This window comes from Phytophthora cinnamomi (assembly GCF_018691715.1).
Source record: "Phytophthora cinnamomi strain GKB4 chromosome Unknown Contig30, whole genome shotgun sequence".
Lineage (NCBI taxonomy): Eukaryota > Oomycota > Peronosporomycetes > Peronosporales > Peronosporaceae > Phytophthora > Phytophthora cinnamomi.
In genome coordinates, this window is record NW_027150963.1 from 300,923 (window position 1) to 317,095 (window position 16,173).

Sequence of the window (16,173 nt, forward strand, 5' to 3'; positions counted from 1 at the left end):
CACTGGACAGATGTCGACCCAGTATGTCAAACACTAGCTTTGCTAGCTTGTTGTTGAGGTCCTGTCCTACGCAGTGCTCGCATTGCCAACGGGGCTGCAACTATCGTACCATCGTTTGGCGCAATACGTACCAACGTTTGACACGTCCATGTTTGATTGAAAAACCTTGGCTCGAGGTTTTTCGTGATTTTGCGCGAATGGGCGGCAGCTCGGCGCGCTTCTCCACTCATTATTGGATTGAAATCCGCACGGCGCCCTACGAGAGGAAGAAATCCCCCCGAGCTTCGAGCTTCACTTCGAGCAGCTACACCGGAATGACGCCGCCCTCTGACGACGGCAAGCCGGCGGCGGACGCGGCGGCGCCCAAGAGCGGCGGCGACCTGGCGCAGCAGCAGCAGGCGCTGATCACGCAGCAGCTCCAGCAGCAACAGGCGCTGCTCACCCAGCAGCTGCAGCAGCTCCAGAACATGCAGAACCTGAACCCGAGCGACCTCGCCGTCCTGCAGCAGCAGCAGCTCGCGCTGCTCATGATGCCCATGTTCCCGCTCATGATGCCGCTGCAGCAGCAGGCGCTGGCCGCGGCCTCCACGGGCGCCTCGGACTCGTCGGCCACGGCCTCGGAGGAGGCAGCAGCCGAGGCCGCAGCGGTGTCGGAGGAGGCAGCGGCCACGGAGGCCGCAGGGGACGACGCCGCGTCGCCTACGTACCAGCCTGCAACTGCCGAGTCGCTGGGCCTCACACCACCGTTCGTGGGCACGGACGGGTTCGGGATGCTGGCGGGGACGGGCGCGCTCAACATCGACGACGTGCCCAAGCGCAAGCGCGGCCGCCCGCCCAAGAAGGACGTGGCTGCTCGCGCAAAGGCGGAGGCGGAGAAGACGCTCAAGCAGCAGTTCCCCATGTGGGGCTACGGCCTCCCCATGCCGCTGCTGCCGGGCTTCCCGGGCATGCTGCCGGGCATGGGCAACCCCGGCGCGGTCGTCAAGGACCACTCGGCGGGCGTCGACGAGCACGTGAAGGAGGAGGACGTGAGTGGCGAGCGCCCCGCCAAGATGGCCAAGAAGAAGCAGCGCGGAACGGGCAAGCCCCGGGGGCGGCCGCGCACGCGCCCGCGTCCTGGTGAGATCATCCGTCGGGTAAAGCCGCTTCCTATTGCGCCGGCCAACTATTCGGTCATGTACAACTATTCGCTCTCGAACCTGGCGCAGAAGAGCGCCGAGCTCAACGCAGACGGAACCGCCGCTGATGCGGAATCCACGACAGTCACGGAGGAAGCACAGGATGAGAACCGGCTGGCGCCGCTCAGCGCCTCGCTGCTGTCTGGGGAGCACGAGTAAGATCATCCAGCACAACTTCATCTATCTGATAATTCGCAGTGCCGGCCACCGTGTTGTCGAGTAGCAAGCGCCTTTAACATTGCGTCCGTGTTTATCGTCGCGTTACGTTTGCATGCATTGCAATGCAAAGACACAACAAGGAAGCGTCGTGCATATTGTTCAACTGATGGAAGTGTGTCTATGTGTGCTGCGGCTGGTGCGCAGGCAGCGAGTGGGCAAGCACGCTTTGCGATGGGGTGGGCAAATAAATAAAGAAGCTCGAGGCACTCCATTCCCCAGCCGTCTGCGCGTGCGGCATGCGTCTTCGACTGAGCCCTACGCAACTTGGTACTGCGAGTGGGTCCAGCAACAACAGCGACTAGCGCTCTAGAAGAAGACCTCTTCGTCGCCTTCGTTGCTCACGGCGTCGCTGTCGTAGTAGTCGAAGGTGTAGTCGTTCATGTCGTCGCCCAGGTCCTCTTCGGCGTCGTCCATGTCGCCGTCATCGGCCTCCTGTTCCGCCGCCTTGGCCTTGTCCGCGGCGATCTTCTTCTCCTGGGCTTCCAGCGACTTGAACACGTTCTCGAACGCGCGCGGCTGCATGATGCCGCGGTTCGCGGCGCCTCCGCCAGACGGCGTGCGCAGGCCGCTGAGCGAATTGGCGCGCAGCTCCTCGGGCACGTACACCTCGTTGGCCTTCTGCGTCTCGGGCACCGTCACGTGCACGAAAGCTGCCGGTTCAGAGGCATTGCGGCCGGCGTCGGGGCCCGCCGGGTCGGCTTCCCACGGGTGGTACAGACTCTCGAGCTTGTGCGCCAGGATGCGCTGCCTTTGGATCAGATAGGCCTCTTTGTCGGCCAGCGCCTCGGGCTGCGGCAGCTCCATGGGCGGATACAGCGACCCGCCAGTCTCTGCCTATTGCAGCAGCAAACAAACAGCGACAGTTAGTGCAATGCCGTTGGTGGAGGTGATGTTGGCGCATGAGGCGACGAAGGGGCGTACGTGCAGCAGCTCCATCTGAGTGTGCGAGAGGCCCAGATCCTCGCGCGTCTCGTCCATGATGTCCGCCAGCATCGAGTCTCGGCTGCCGCCGAAGCGCACGCGGCCGCGGCCCCGTCCTCGGCTCATGGCGACAGTCACGCAGCAGGTCGAGGAGCTCCTGCCTGGTACAGTAGCAATTGCTGCGCCCGCCACCAAGGATTCGAGCGTATGCCTGAGCGTAGGATTAGCCTATGTAATGGCATACCCTGTGGCGGAGTGATATAAGGATTCAGAGATGCACGATTTCGACCAATCACGGAGCAGAACGGGGGCAACTTCAACTTAACCTACTCATTCGGATCGTTGCTCCGGCCGAGGAGGGATGATCGCGACGGTGACGAGCCTGCTGACAGTCATCTACGCGGTTTCCCTTCATGGTGGCGCGTTCCATGCAGTGACGTGGAGATCCTTGTCCAGGCTGGGCGACCGAGGCGGTCTCGCGCTCCTCGCATCATCTTCTGAGCAGGAAAGCGGCCACCAGGAAGCAATTGCAAGCCCCAGCTGCAGCGACTCGCGCGAGCTCCTGCCACATGATTGACCAACGCGACACAACGCGCTTTGCACCTTTACGGCGAACCTCCGGGTGAAGAGTTCATCTCCATCAACGAAGTGGTTACATGGTGCATCCGCCAACCCTCAGTGGGTTCCGTCCTGCCCAACGCTGGCAGGACTGAGTAGGGATCCACCGACGTTGAAGCGCGAATTGACCGCACTGTCGCCAGGGCTGGTCCCGAGCGTGGATCGTAGCGCGGTTGAACGATATTAGGTGGTCGAGGGGTCCATCTTGCGCCGCGTTGCGCCTGGATCTCCCCCATAACAAGTCGCGGATCTCATTAGCAAACCAGATTTGCTGCGCAAACAAGACTCGTCTTCAGGTTGCAGTCTGCAACCAGAGGTTGGCAAGCGCTCGACAGAAACTTGCACTGTCTTAGAGGCAGGCGCGCAATCTGGAAACGTGTGATGTCTGAGAGTTCTACAGTTGCATACGCGGTGCCGAGAGATGCCCATCAGACCGATGCAAGCAAACCGAGTCATAGAGGAGGGACCCGCGCTTGATCTTGACGAGCGCAACCAACGGTCTCTGTTTCGGCACTAGCTGGACATTGCTACCTTTGCCCTGGCGTTTGGTCTCACCTAGCCTACCTCACTCTCAAATTCGCCAGCTCCAGCACACATCAACGGCTTCCATCATCCCTTCCACACGATGCGGACAATGGTGGACAGGGACACTGTACAGCAGTTTGTGGACGCTGTGGCGACAACCGAGCTGCTCCCGCTGTCTTCGGAGCCGTACAGCGGACGCATGTACAGCTACGGCGGAGTTCTCCCCGGCTCAGGTGAACCAGCGGTGCTCGAGCTTCCTCGGGGTGTGCTCTGGTTGAACGACACTTCTTCAGACGAAACTGAGGGTTGTCCATCTCGGCTGTACGTCCGGCCAGCATATCAAGTTCTCCTAGTGCTGGCCATGGCTTTCGTCGACCACAGGGAGGTGCCTCACCACCGTGTTGTCGTCACCGGGTCGTCAGGAACCGGGAAGACAAGCTTCCTCAGTTGGGTGCTGCGCCACTTGCGTCGTCTTGAGAAACCTCCAGTGATCGTGCTCAACATGGCCGGCTTCTTCGGTCGCATCGCATCGGACGGCAGCGTCATCTCTGGCACCCGAGGTGCCAGCTTCCAACAGGAGCTCGCAACGCGCAGCACCGTGTATCTGTGCGACGCCACTTGGACGGAAGACGCCGAGTTCAATGACCCTAAAATCCGCGCTCGCACCATCGTGGTGTCACCACCGACGCACACTGTGAAGTCGACATCGCCAACCGATACAATGCGTACACTGGTGCTGGTGATGCCGCCGTGGACCATGGCCGAGCTCGAAACGTGTCGCTCGGCCTGCTACTCGCGTATCGTTTCTCAAGAAACACTGCTCGAGCTTTATCAGCTTTGGGGTGGGTCTGTCCGCTGGACACTAGGGACGCCAAAGCAGAAAGCCCGAGACGAATTCGTGCGCAGTTTGGAGGCACTACAGTTTGACTCCGCGATTCAGATCGTTCGCAACGACGGACTTGTGCAGATGCATGAATTCAGCGACGTGGAGATTACTGTCGGTACCCGGCTGATCCACATTCACGTCGACGCTGACAGCACCTTCCAGCTCAGCGAGGCTGCTGTGTGCAGCTCCATAGCGTGCTCTCTGCTCATTGGTACCAGTTCCGAGCAGTTCGAGAATGCGAAAGAGCTTGTCTGTCCTGCCGAGCGTCTGGTCGTGCCGAGGAATATGGAGCGCTTCCAGCGACAGGTGCAGCAGGAGCTCCTCGACAGAGAGTTCACCACGCCGTGAAAGCAATCACCCCCCTCGGTGTGGTGGGACCAACACCTTTCGATCTGACGTAGCAATGAAGGCGTACGATAGCTCAGCAGCTAACACATTTGATGGCGACGCGTAAGCTTTGAACTTAATTCTTCTATCAGCCTGCTCCGGTCCTTCATACTCCTACTTTCCTGCGCACACTTCTAGCCCGGCAGCACCTTCAGTGGGGACTGTCTTCTCACTCCTCGCCGTCGCCACCGTTGCCACTACAGGCACGGGGAACGGCGTGTCGGGCTCCGATGCCGCAAAGGTGTTGTTCATAACTCGTCCGGGGTGCGACCCGCCCATATAGGACGGGAGTGAAGACAACGGGATGCCGTGATTCTGAGCCACCTCTAGGAATGGCTTCATGTCTTTCTGCGTTGCCATTCACAACACCAGCCACTCAGTCAGCCACCGAGTTGCAACAAACAGCAGCAATACATAACTAGCAATTCACGTACAAACACTTGGATCTTTTCTCGAGTCTCCGGTTGGATGATCGCCGAGATCACCTTCCAGGCGCTGTAGAATATGAACGGCGCGTTCACGATGTACAGACAGTGAAGCGTCTCGGGGTAGTAGAGCTGGCCCACGTCGAAGATCGGCTGCAAATACGTCACCAACGTGATCAGTACAAGCGAGGACTCATCTTACAAGACACGACTTTGGTGATGTACCTTGAGGTGGCTCAGCACCGATGGTGCGAGGAGCTTCAGGCTGAGGCCTTTGAGGTCGACGATGCACACGTGCTTGTAGACGCGGTGGCCCCGTCGCTTCGAGATGGCAACCTTCTCCCACTGGATGCGCTCCATGTACTGCCACCGGTGCGGGATGATGTCGTTGACGTTCGAGAACGTCTTGAACAGGCCGTCCGGGTTGATATCGCTGATGCGGTCCACCGTCACGAGGTGACCCTCCTTGTCCTCGCCGTAAACGTAGGTCGGCCAGTACTCGTTGTACAGCTTCGACTGCGGCAGGTCACGCTTCAGGACATTGTCGACATCGTACGCAGCGCGGGCGTCGAGGATTTTTTTCGTCTCGGCAAGCGTGAACTGCTCACGGTTCTTCTTCACGCCGCGATATGCGCGAGCTACGCGGATGCCGAGGTCGTCCGTGCAGTGGTCACCGAACTCGGCTTTGACCGCGTCGAAGAGCGGTTGATCCTCGGCTGTAAGGGGCTGGGCTTCTTCGTGTTCGTGCAGCGATGCCATGTTTGACAGTACTTCTCCTTGTGCTGCTGACGACCGCCCCAGGACTCCAATATAAGAATGCAAGAATGGCTAACAGCAGAAAAAAACTGCTCGTGGTGTCGTGCCGCAAAGCCTCGACGAAGCCTCAGCGTTCTGGGCACCTGAAGACGCAGCCAAAAGAGTCAGAAAATCGGTTGCAACGCCTTCAGGCAGGCGAGGCAAAACTGAAATAAACGGCAACGGATTGCGGTGGTCATGCTCATGCTCCTCTTCTTGTCTATCATTATCTCGAGAACAAAGCCAGCATGAGACTGCACAACCCTGCAACGCGCCAGCCGACTGTAGGTTGTGCCTTTGCGTACAATCGTCCATGCTTCTCCTTCTCCATGTGCCGTGGGAACTGCGTGGCTCACGGTCGTCCTCGCGATGGCTAACAGCACGTCGCTTACAGACGAGTGACTTCCCAGTCCTCGACCGTGCGCTCCAGCACGTCCTCGGGCGCCGTGTCGAAAGGTCCCGTCTCTGATAGTCGACAACGTCAACGTGAAAGAAATGTCAGCAACCAAAACAGCAATACACCACCGCGGCGACCACACTGGCAGCAATTGCAACGGACCTGTTCGTCGCGGGTTGTGGCGCTCCTTGAGGATGGCCGGCTTGGGGATGATGGTGCCCGTCTTCTTGGACACGCGCACCTTCTCGCCCTCGTCCGTGAAGCGGATGGCGATCCGCGTGGGCTTGCCGATGGAGGGGTCCACCAGGTTCACGTTGCTGTAGTGGATGGGCGACGGCGACAGATACGAGCGGCCGGAGGCGGCCGGCGTTGCCTTCACGTAGCGGTGCGACTGTAAACATGCGCAGCAGGAAACCAAAGACGTCAGCCTCAATCTCCCTCCCTCTCTTCCAAACATCGCCAGCAGTCACGCACCATGTTGACATTCTCGACGATGACCTTGTTCTGGTCGCGCACGACGCTCACGACCTCGCCCTGCGTGCCCTTGTGCGGTCCGGCGACGATCTCGACCTGAAATGAATGTATCAAACCACCACAATCAGATATCTCGACGTATACTACGAGTTCGGCGACGCGGAAAACGCACCTTGTCGCCGCGGAAGATGTGCCAGGTCTTGATGAGGTCGATGGATTTCTTCTTGGTGCGCGGGCCGCGGCGGAAGGCGATCGGGATGCGCGTCGCCATCTTCAGCTGCTGGGGGCTCTGCTGTCCACAAGTACTCGGGCGCAATGTGGGGCACCAGCAGCTCCGCCCCTTGATTGGCCGAAACTATTCTCTCAATACGATTCGCTCAAACTGTACCACCATACCATTTGCCGAAATCCTCTGTATTTCGACCAATACGAGAGCCGTATTTGTGCCAGCCACCAGAAAAGTCGGGGGAAGCGCCAGGAAGAAAGACCCGAGCCACCCGCACCAGCCAAGTCGAGGGGGAGCACAAGATCAGAGACACGATGGCCGACGTCGCAGAGAAGCAGGAGCTGCCGCCCGCGGGCGACGCCGGCGTGGCCCCGCCCGCCGTGCCCGAGGATGTGGCCGCCATGTTCGACCTGAAGAAGAAGAAGAAGAAGTCCAAGAAGGTCAAGAAGGAGGTGCGCTCGCGTTCTGTTATTATGATTTTATTTTATTATTTTATTATATTTATACTAACGCGAAATAAACCTCAACCCCCGCTGCAGAAGAAGGAGAAGGCGGAGGACGCCGAGGCCGCCGCCGACGCCGCGCCCGACGCCAACTCGGTGCTGGTGCAGGACCCCGCCACGTACTCGTACAAGGACGAGCTGCTGGCGCGCATCATGGCCAAGCTGCACGAGAACAACCCGGAGCTGACGGACCGCAAGCGCCACACCATGAAGCCGCCGCAGCTCATGCGCGTGGGCACCAAGAAGACGCTGTGGGTGAACTTCCAGGAGATCTGCCAGATGATGCACCGCAGCCCCGAGCACGTGCTGCAGTTCACGCTGGCCGAGCTGGGCACGGAGGGCTCCATCGACGGCAACCAGCGCCTGGTCATCCGCGGCCGCTACGTGCCCAAGTACATCGAGTCGCTGCTGCGCAAGTACATCACCGAGTACGTGTCGTGCCAGATGTGCCGCTCGCCCAACACGACGCTCACGCGCGACTCGGTGAGCCGCCTGTACTTCGTGCACTGCCAGGACTGCGGCTCCTCGCGGTCCGTGGCTGCCATCCGCTCGGGTTTCCACGCCGCCACTCGCGCCGACAGAAGGGCCGCGCGCAAGTAAGGCGGTCGGCCATCTGCAGCTGCTGCTGCAGTCGCTCAGGACGCTTGGCAGGCCAAGATCGAGCTTTCAGCTCGTGGTGGAGGGGAAAGGTTAGAGCAACAATTGGACACTCCGGAGCTATGGCGCTAGAACCCTCTGTTGTAAGCCTAGAGCTGCTCTCGTTGGCTTTGGCACTGTGAGATACGAACACGAGTGAGCCTTGGAGGAAACGAAGCCCGAGAGATGAACACGGAGAAGAAGAGGAATCTATTATAGCTGTTCGGTGTCGCTAAGGCTAGCTAACGTCTTGTCTTATCTACGACCTTGATTGACCCCGGCGAATCCGAGCAGACCTAACTTAGTGGTGGCGCTGCTTGCTCTTCTTTGCCTTGTGCCCGTTGCCAGAATCCGCAGCAGGGCGCTTGCCACCGAAGCGCGAGATAATGATATGACGCTCCAGACCTTCGCCAGTGCTTTCGTGCGCAAGACCAAGACGCTCGGCGCAGTCGTGTGCTAGCAGTCGCTCGAATCCATTCAGGTTGGCGTCCAGGTGCAGCTCGTCGCCTTCGCCCGACTCGTTGAAAGCCTCGATCTTCTTTACCAAAGTGTGTGAACTGCCCTCGGAGATGCCGCCCGCCTTGTGGTTGCGTGCTGGAGCACGACGGGGAGCAGGAGTAGGCTTGGCAGCAGGCTTAGCAGGAGGAGCTTCATCCTCGGAGGAGTCTGAGGAGTCCGAGCCTGACGATTCTGATGAAGATGACGAGGACGACGAGGACGATTTCTTTGCCACCGACTTCGGGGCAGATGTCGACTTCGCCTTGATTGTTGGCTTAGATGATGGTTCATCGTCGGAGTCATCGGAAGACGCTGCGGCTGGTGCGAGCTTACGCGCAGGCTTCGGCGTCGGCTTCGCCGTTGGCTTTGATGAAGCTTCATCATCCGAATCGCTTTCGGATTCAGAAGACATTTCCGCGAGAGTTGGCTTGACAGTTGGTGTAGGCTTTGAAACAGGCTTGGATGGAGCCTCATCCTCCGACTCGGATTCATCTTCAGACTCGGAAGACTCGTCAGCCTTGGATGTTGGTGCTGGATTCGACTCTGGAGGCTCATCAGCGGAGCTGTCAAAAGAATCCGATGATAGCTCCATCTTCGATGCAGACGTAGGTGACGATGTTGGCTTCGTAGCAGTTTGATCATCCTCATCATCATCATCTTCAGACTCGGACTCTGATGACAGCTCCATCTTTGGTGCAGGTGGTGGTGTTGTCTTCGAAGCAGGCATTTCGTCCTCATCTTCATCGTCTTCAGATTCGGACTCGGACTCCGATGACAGCTCCATCTTTGGTGCAGACTTCGATAACGGCGTCGCCTTAGCAACAGGTTTATCATCGACATCCTCATCGGACTCCGTCTCTGATGCTTCAGAGGATCGTTCCTTCACGGCCAGCTTAGGGGTAACAGGGACCGAAGGTTGGGGCTTGACATCGTCGAAATCCTCTTCGGACTCCGATGCATTACCTCCAGCAGCAGGCATGAGCTCGTCATCGTCACACTGGGCAGGCGAGGCTTCAGGCATCTCTTCGTCTTCCGATTCGGAAGACTCGGACTCGCTAGAAAACTGGAGCTGAGGCACACTCTCAACATACTGCACCGGTTCTTGAGCCTTGGCTAGTGGTGCAGCCTCCGTAACTTGGGGTTTCTTTTTCTCTTCCTTCTTCTTGGCAGGCTTAACCTCTTCCTTGGCTTTAGGTTTTACCTGCTCAGCCTTGGAAGACAACTTAACACGGGTGTGCTTGCGCAGACTCTTGAACTTGTGTACACTTGCATCGCATGACGCACACAATACAACTTCGCACTGTTCGCAACGAACGCTAGCACTTTTAGACTCGCACTCCCCGCAACGTGGAACTTTGGGCAGCGCCGGGAGCTTAGACCGCTTGTGCTTCGCCATCACACGAGCACGATGCACCGCAGAATTACAGCCGTCGCAGTACAGCGAGTTGTCACACTTTACACACTTCCACATGGCCACACCAGGTTTCTCGCATTCGACGCACGTGCGAGTATCCTCACTCTGTTCCACTTCGCTTTCGCTTTCATTGTCACTGACAGCGCTTTGAGCAGGAGCCTTCGGTGCAGATACCTTAGGAGCAGAAGCCTTAGGTGCTGACGCTTTGTCTGGAGAAGTCTTCGCAGGCTCAGCGCCTTCCTTGGGTACGTGAATATATTTGCACTCATCGCCCCTGGTGCACAGCCCGCTTTGGAAGAACTGACAAATCTTGGCAACCTTGCCTACGGGCATATCTGACTTCGGAAGACCTAACACGTGCGCGAATTTGCATTGCTCACCCTGCGAGCAGAAGCCGCGCGAAAAGTGACGGCAGAGCTTCGAGCCTGGGATAGCTTGAACCTCCGGCGGCACAACAACAGGCTGCGCAGGTTCGGCAGTCTTAGCAGGCTTGGGTGCCTTTGCGGGCTTGGCAGGTTTAACAGGCTTAACCACTTTAGTGGGCTTCGGTTCGTTTGCTTTCGACTCACGCAACGCTTTCGCAGCACCAATCGGCGCCATCGCCGCATCATCGGTCACGTGGTAGTATCTGCCACAATCCACCCCCCAAGTCAGCACCACTCAGCAAACAACATTACCTACTACACTTTACGTACTTGCACAGATCACCGTAGCGGCAGATTCCGGCTATGAAGCCGCGGCAGGGCTCCGACGTCTTAAACCTTCGCTGCAGCGCCACCTTGAGCGTCTTGCCGAACACCACGGCACCGTTCGTGGCCGCTACAGCCTCCACTGCATGCCGCTTCTGCTCAAAGACCACGTGCCTGCTCATGCACAATTGTATTAGAGGAACTGCACTGCAATTGCCTTAATAGGTTCCAAGCAGCGCTGACACCTACGCCGAGTTGGTTCCGTTGTGCCCGACGCGGACGATGGGGCCGTAGGTGCGGTACATGTTCATGAGCATGGCGTCGGACAGCTCGGTGCCGACGCCCGAGATCACGATGGTCGCATCCAGACCCAGCGTCAGGCTGCTCAGGGACATGGTGACGCCACTCAACTGCCAATTGACTTTTGGCTGGTCACGGACTCGAGCAGCTACGTACGTCACTCTATCGGGGGAACAAAGGCACTAAACGGGTTATTACGGGGCGTAAGTAATTTACGGACAGTGCTGGAGGACATGAGCTCGCCTAGGGTGGCGACCGGAAAGCGCCGGAGGTCGGTGGACGGCGCGGCGGAGTCGGACGAAGAGACGAAGGCGAGTGATGGTCGTGTAGTCGCAACGGCAGCTGAGGAGGTTCATGTGAATGGCAATGGGCGAGCGCATGAGGAGGAGGAAAAGGCACATGACGACACTGCGGAGGACGGGGAGGAGGAGGAGGAGGAGGCGTTGGTGGTGCTGGAGCTTTGCGACTTCAAGAACCACCCGCTGTTCGACGACTACAGCACTGCGACGCTCGAGGTGCGTTGCCAATTGGTGGGGTGGAGAGAATTGGTAGTGGTGTCCACGGAGGCTGATGGTGTTGATTGTTTCGCTTTCGGTTGCAGGGCATCGACACGGCGACACCGATGCTGCGCATTGGAGAGTATGCACTACACGGCCAGTTGGAGGAGACGGTGGGCACCAGCTATTTCTACGACACGGACACTTCGAAGGTGCCGGACAAGAAGTACCGGTTTGCTGGCCAGACCATCAAGAAGATCAAGTTCACGATCGCTCCGCCGGAAGACGTGTAGCTTGCTGTTGATACTGTAGTAACTCCAATACATCCTCTGTACAGATAACTTGCGTCCTTCTTGCTGTGCCTGTCAGTAGTGTTTATGGTCGTTGGATGCTGCTCTCTGGAGACGTCTCTTGACGACGTTGAAGAGCGTCAAATTCCATTTCATTCGCTCTTATTTTCTTCGTTATAAAGGCATCCCGCTCGTCTACCTCACGACAAGCAGTCAGGCGGCGCTGATGCTACAACTTGCATCAAGCCACGCCTCGACCGCGCAAGGCTGCGCCGCAGGATCTCCTTCTGTGTGTGTCACTGCTTGCTTAACGGTATAGCTGCTCGACCGAGAGGTTCTTGGCAATCTCGAACTCCCACTTGTCACCGTTGGCCAACAGCTTGGCCTTGTCGTACAGCAGCTCCTCGTGGCTCTCGGTGGCGAACTCGAAGTTCGGGCCCTCGACGATGGCGTCCACGGGGCACGCCTCCTGGCAGAAGCCGCAGTAGATGCACTTGGTCATGTCGATGTCGTAGCGCGTAGTACGGCGCGCGCCATCAGCGCGAGGCTCCTGCAAAAATCATTAAAAAAAAATATCAGCTCTCTAATAATCTAATGATCGATCCGTTTAACACGATCGTGAAACGTACCGCCTCGATGGTGATGGCCTGGGCGGGGCAGATCGCTTCGCAGAGCTTGCAGGCAATGCAACTGCAGTGAAAGAAAACAGTATAGTCTATGAGGATGCGTGCGCCTCTTCCGCCGAGGTGTCCGGACCACCAGAACGGTGGCTCTCTACTCACCGCTCCTCGCCGCTCGGGTAGCGGCGCAGCGCGTGCTCGCCGCGGAAGCGCGGGCTGAGCATGCCCTTCTCGTACGGGTAGTTGATGGTGACCTTGCGCTCCACGTGGATCTCCCAGGCCAGCCAGGTGGCGCGGAACACGTCCGAGAGGAAGAAGGTGTCGGACATCTTCTCGACCACCTCGCCCCACGTGGGCTTGGGGTCCGGCTTGCCGGGCGCCGGGATGTTGGCCATGCCGCGCGCGCTGCCGGCGGCCGCCGTCGCGCGGCCCAGAGTCTGCTTGGCGGCCACGGCCGCGGCCGATCGACGCAGCATCAGGACGTTCATCGCTTCGCGTTCCGGTAGTGTGGGGAGCTGCTCGACGAGCGGCTCTGGACCCCTGACCTCAGTACGCGCTGCCATTGGCTGTAAATGGACAGCCCCAAACGGTATGGCATTGGCTGAAATGTGGCAATTCGTTAAAGCGACTTCATTGGTTGTAATGGAGATTTTGGCTCGCCGCTTTTCATTGGAAGCGGAGGCTGGCCGCCATTAGCCTGTTGGTGGTGGCAAAGGGACACCAAGTGCCGAGCGAGTAGGTGCAGGTGGAGATGGTGTCGAACGCCTTCGTGCTGTGCAAGGTGCGGCACAACGTGAGTCTGGCGCCGTGCCACGCCATGGAGCCGCGCGTGGGCATCGAGCAGGACCTGACGGAGCAGCTCATGCGCTACTCGGAGCCGCTGCAGGGCGTGGTGCTGAGCTTCAGCGACGTGCAGCTGGCGCAGCCGCACGGCGTGATCGTGAACGAGATGCCCCACATCCACTGCAAGGTGCTGGCCGACGCGCTGGTGTTCCGCCCCAAGGAGGGCATGCGGCTGCGCGGCGTCGTCAACAAGATCGGCAGCAACCACGTGGGCATGCTCTTCGCCGGCGTCTTCAACGGCTCCGTGGCCGAGGCCGAGCTGCCCAAGGGATACGTGCACAACTACGCCCAGGACTGCTGGTACGCTGCCCTTGTTGCTGCAGTTTAATGCAGAGGGTGGCCTAACTGTTCAATTTTGTCTTTTCGTGGGTAGGTTGGGCGAGGACGGCTCCTCCATCTCCGTGGAGGACGAAGTGGAAGTTAAAGTGCTGCGGTGAGTTGCTTTGCAGGGTTGCTACTGTGGTGCAGAGAGCTAATTAGACTTGATTATTGGTGATTGTTATTGCAGTGTTCACGTTGCTGGTGGCATGATTGCCATTGAAGCCACCATGCGCTTTGAAGGCGCCAAGGTCGTGAAATCGACGGTAAAGAAGGCTAAGAAGTCCACGCACCTGGACCTCTCCGCGGGATCGCCGGCGGAGGAGGCCGTGGAGGAGGTTGCGGTGCTGGAGGTGAAGCCGAGTAAGAAGGAGAAAAAGAGCAAGATGGGCAAGAAGGCCGCGCACGTGGACGTGTCAGCTACTGAGCCGGTGACGGAGGCTGCGGAAGAGGTAGCAGTGGAACAGGTGAAGGAGAAAAAGAAGGAAAAGAAGAGCAAAAAGCGCAAGCTCGAAAAAACTGTCGTGGAGGAGGTAGTAGCAGTGGAGCTGGCCCCTGTTCAGCAAGAACCCGAGGTGAAATCTAAGAAACACAAACACAAGGACAAGGATGCGAAGAAGAAAAAGAGCAAGAAGAGCAAGCACGACTAGACTGACAGGGAGGTGGCGCTAGGCACGACGATAGAGGGGCGGTAGACGTCCAGCTGTGTTTATATACTTTCAAGTGCATTTGTCTTGATTTCCTTGTCTTCAACCGTGTGCCATGCTTTTGTGACCATTTAAATAAGCTTCCGTATCGATGCCACAAGAATTCATTCATACGACACCAGCTTCTCCAACTCGGCAGGGATTTTCGGTAATGGCTGCTTCTGGTCGTGGATGCTCCAGTTCGGAGACTGCAGTGCTTTGTGCCACTTGAAGTCGTTCACTTTGGCCCACATACCCGAGTCCTTCGACACACCTAGGCGCTCGAGCTGTGCCTTCAGTCCGTCGAATTGCAAGAGGTACGGGCCGAACTGCATCTGCTGGCAATCTTCGATAATGGGGTGACTCGGAATACGCAAGTGAAAGGTAGTGGTCGTGCTTAAATGCACGCGAAGTTGGCGACACGCGACGAAAAACTCACAGCCATGGCAGTTCTCGAGCCACATGCTGCCGAAGATCGCTCCAGTATAGAACACGCAGTTCTTCAGTGCGTCGCCACGAATGGCCGATGTCTCGACGCACACCAGCACTACGCAGTTGGTCAGATGCGAGAAGTTCAGGTCGCGACGCTTGCTGTCGTCCGCATCGGCGAAGGTGCAGCTATCGATCACAATCACCTCGTTCTTTTTGTTGGCGTGGACAAGCTCATCAAACTCCATCGCCTTCAGTGTCGTCGATGGGGACAACTGGTTGCCTGCTGATTCAGCCAACGCGTCCTGTTCCGGCTGTTCCTGCTTGTGCGTCGCCTTGGCTTTCGCTCTCCTCGCAGCATGAGCTCGGAACGTGAACTTCTTTCTGGGCGCGAACGCCGCTCGCGTGGCGTCAATCAGCTCCAGCAGCTTGGACAGAATCAGCTGCGTGTGGCGTGTGTCGTACGGTGACAAGTACAACGACGAGGCCGTAGCTGCAGCGTCGCGCATGGCATTGATCTCGAGCACCAGCGCGTCCAGCTTGACCTCCTTGGCCAGCTCGCAGGGCACCGGCTGCTTCTTCTGCTCGCAGAACAGCCCCACCTGCTTGCGCACGCGCTCTTCCTGCTGCGTGAACGAGTTCCAGAAGGCTGTGGCCAGCTCGTCCGTCGTCAGCTCTCGCTGCAGCGCCGAGACGTCGTCAGCGCCGCCGCGCAACGCGCTCCTGGCTCCCTGTTTCTCCTTGCGTCGCTCTTCCAGCGCGTGCGCCAAGCTCTCCTCGTGCGTCGCTAGTATGGGGAACTCACCCCGCGTGTTGACGCGCTCGGGCCGCACGATGGCGCCGTGCAGCGGCTTGCAGTCGAAGTAGCGCGTGCCCTGGAACGACCCGTCGCCCTTGCCCAGCGGCTTGTCCAGGCGCACGCCCAGCCACCCGTCGCCCGGGAGCCCCTCGATCGCGCCCACGTACGCGATCTCGCCGTAGCGCTTGATGCTGGCGCGCAAGCTGCCGCTGGGCCCGGAGGACAACAGCTCGCAGCGAGTTCCTACGGTCAGCGGTGCCTCCATCGCGTCTCTTCCTGTACTGGAGGGAAGCGAGCCAAAACGAACAGCTTTTGGATTGGCAAAAATCGAAAATGTTTTGGACGAATCCTGTGCTGGGAAGGATCAACCAATCAGAGCACAGAGTGGAGGCAGCTTCAACAGCAATCCTGAGTTGTTCACATGATCTACCAATTGTATCACGTTACTCTGGTACGGTCAATCGTACCATAATAGCGTTACAGTAGGTTATAGCTGAAGAAACGAGTGTGTCATGTTACCGGGACGATTTGGGCGTTCAGCCGAGCATTTCGATGGTCCGTTGCAAAGACAACGTTTCCAGTGATAAGCATTAACGCTAA

General features: G+C 58.4%; 11 protein-coding genes across 12 annotated transcripts; 5 read left to right on the top strand and 6 right to left on the bottom strand.

The window, feature by feature from the left end:
• Nucleotides 1-197: 197 nt before the first annotated feature.
• IUM83_10246 (uncharacterized protein) lies at nt 198-1,337 on the top strand (the record flags this gene model as incomplete). Its single annotated transcript, XM_067934737.1, has 1 exon — nt 198-1,337. The coding sequence occupies one exon, from the start codon at nt 198-200 to the stop codon at nt 1,335-1,337; it is 1,140 nt and encodes a 379-aa protein (XP_067793024.1).
• A 366-nt stretch (nt 1,338-1,703) lies between these two features.
• IUM83_10247 (SPRY domain-containing SOCS box protein 1) lies at nt 1,704-2,444 on the bottom strand (the record flags this gene model as incomplete). The annotated part of the gene is made up of 2 exons (XM_067934738.1): nt 1,704-2,231; nt 2,319-2,444. The coding sequence occupies 2 exons, from the start codon at nt 2,442-2,444 to the stop codon at nt 1,704-1,706; spliced, it is 654 nt and encodes a 217-aa protein (XP_067793089.1).
• Nucleotides 2,445-3,822: 1,378 nt separating this feature from the next.
• Nucleotides 3,823-4,695, top strand: IUM83_10248 (uncharacterized protein; the record flags this gene model as incomplete). Its single annotated transcript, XM_067934739.1, has 1 exon — nt 3,823-4,695. The coding sequence occupies one exon, from the start codon at nt 3,823-3,825 to the stop codon at nt 4,693-4,695; it is 873 nt and encodes a 290-aa protein (XP_067793008.1).
• Nucleotides 4,696-4,848: 153 nt separating this feature from the next.
• On the bottom strand, nt 4,849-5,918 carry IUM83_10249 (Phosphatidylinositol transfer protein SEC14; the record flags this gene model as incomplete). Of its 2 annotated transcripts, none has more annotated exons than XM_067934741.1 (3): nt 4,849-5,082; nt 5,169-5,312; nt 5,385-5,918. In XM_067934741.1, the coding sequence occupies 3 exons, from the start codon at nt 5,916-5,918 to the stop codon at nt 4,849-4,851; spliced, it is 912 nt and encodes a 303-aa protein (XP_067793007.1). The 2 variants fall into 2 exon arrangements, with proteins under 2 accessions (XP_067793007.1, XP_067793006.1); XM_067934740.1 differs by having other exon boundaries at nt 4,849-5,078; nt 5,165-5,312.
• A 424-nt stretch (nt 5,919-6,342) lies between these two features.
• Nucleotides 6,343-7,096, bottom strand: IUM83_10250 (ribosomal protein L24; the record flags this gene model as incomplete). Its single annotated transcript, XM_067934742.1, has 4 exons — nt 6,343-6,419; nt 6,514-6,742; nt 6,826-6,921; nt 6,998-7,096. 4 exons carry the CDS (start codon nt 7,094-7,096, stop codon nt 6,343-6,345), a joined length of 501 nt encoding a protein of 166 aa, XP_067793195.1.
• A 269-nt stretch (nt 7,097-7,365) lies between these two features.
• Nucleotides 7,366-8,154, top strand: IUM83_10251 (Eukaryotic translation initiation factor 2 subunit beta; the record flags this gene model as incomplete). Its single annotated transcript, XM_067934743.1, has 2 exons — nt 7,366-7,503; nt 7,591-8,154. The coding sequence occupies 2 exons, from the start codon at nt 7,366-7,368 to the stop codon at nt 8,152-8,154; spliced, it is 702 nt and encodes a 233-aa protein (XP_067793023.1).
• A 337-nt stretch (nt 8,155-8,491) lies between these two features.
• IUM83_10252 (zinc finger domain containing protein) lies at nt 8,492-11,186 on the bottom strand (the record flags this gene model as incomplete). Its single annotated transcript, XM_067934744.1, has 3 exons — nt 8,492-10,730; nt 10,798-10,965; nt 11,041-11,186. The coding sequence occupies 3 exons, from the start codon at nt 11,184-11,186 to the stop codon at nt 8,492-8,494; spliced, it is 2,553 nt and encodes an 850-aa protein (XP_067793121.1).
• Nucleotides 11,187-11,324: 138 nt separating this feature from the next.
• Nucleotides 11,325-11,881, top strand: IUM83_10253 (Transcription factor TFIIIC, tau55-related; the record flags this gene model as incomplete). The annotated part of the gene is made up of 2 exons (XM_067934745.1): nt 11,325-11,606; nt 11,693-11,881. 2 exons carry the CDS (start codon nt 11,325-11,327, stop codon nt 11,879-11,881), a joined length of 471 nt encoding a protein of 156 aa, XP_067793194.1.
• Nucleotides 11,882-12,185: 304 nt separating this feature from the next.
• Nucleotides 12,186-12,986, bottom strand: IUM83_10254 (NADH dehydrogenase [ubiquinone] iron-sulfur protein 8, mitochondrial; the record flags this gene model as incomplete). Its single annotated transcript, XM_067934746.1, has 3 exons — nt 12,186-12,428; nt 12,508-12,568; nt 12,661-12,986. The coding sequence occupies 3 exons, from the start codon at nt 12,984-12,986 to the stop codon at nt 12,186-12,188; spliced, it is 630 nt and encodes a 209-aa protein (XP_067793123.1).
• Nucleotides 12,987-13,249: 263 nt separating this feature from the next.
• IUM83_10255 (dna-directed rna polymerase i subunit rpa43-like) lies at nt 13,250-14,309 on the top strand (the record flags this gene model as incomplete). Its single annotated transcript, XM_067934747.1, has 3 exons — nt 13,250-13,641; nt 13,715-13,774; nt 13,850-14,309. 3 exons carry the CDS (start codon nt 13,250-13,252, stop codon nt 14,307-14,309), a joined length of 912 nt encoding a protein of 303 aa, XP_067793202.1.
• Nucleotides 14,310-14,470: 161 nt separating this feature from the next.
• Nucleotides 14,471-15,838, bottom strand: IUM83_10256 (putative tubulin-specific chaperone C; the record flags this gene model as incomplete). Its single annotated transcript, XM_067934748.1, has 1 exon — nt 14,471-15,838. The coding sequence occupies one exon, from the start codon at nt 15,836-15,838 to the stop codon at nt 14,471-14,473; it is 1,368 nt and encodes a 455-aa protein (XP_067793201.1).
• Between the last annotated feature and the right edge of the window lie 335 nt (nt 15,839-16,173).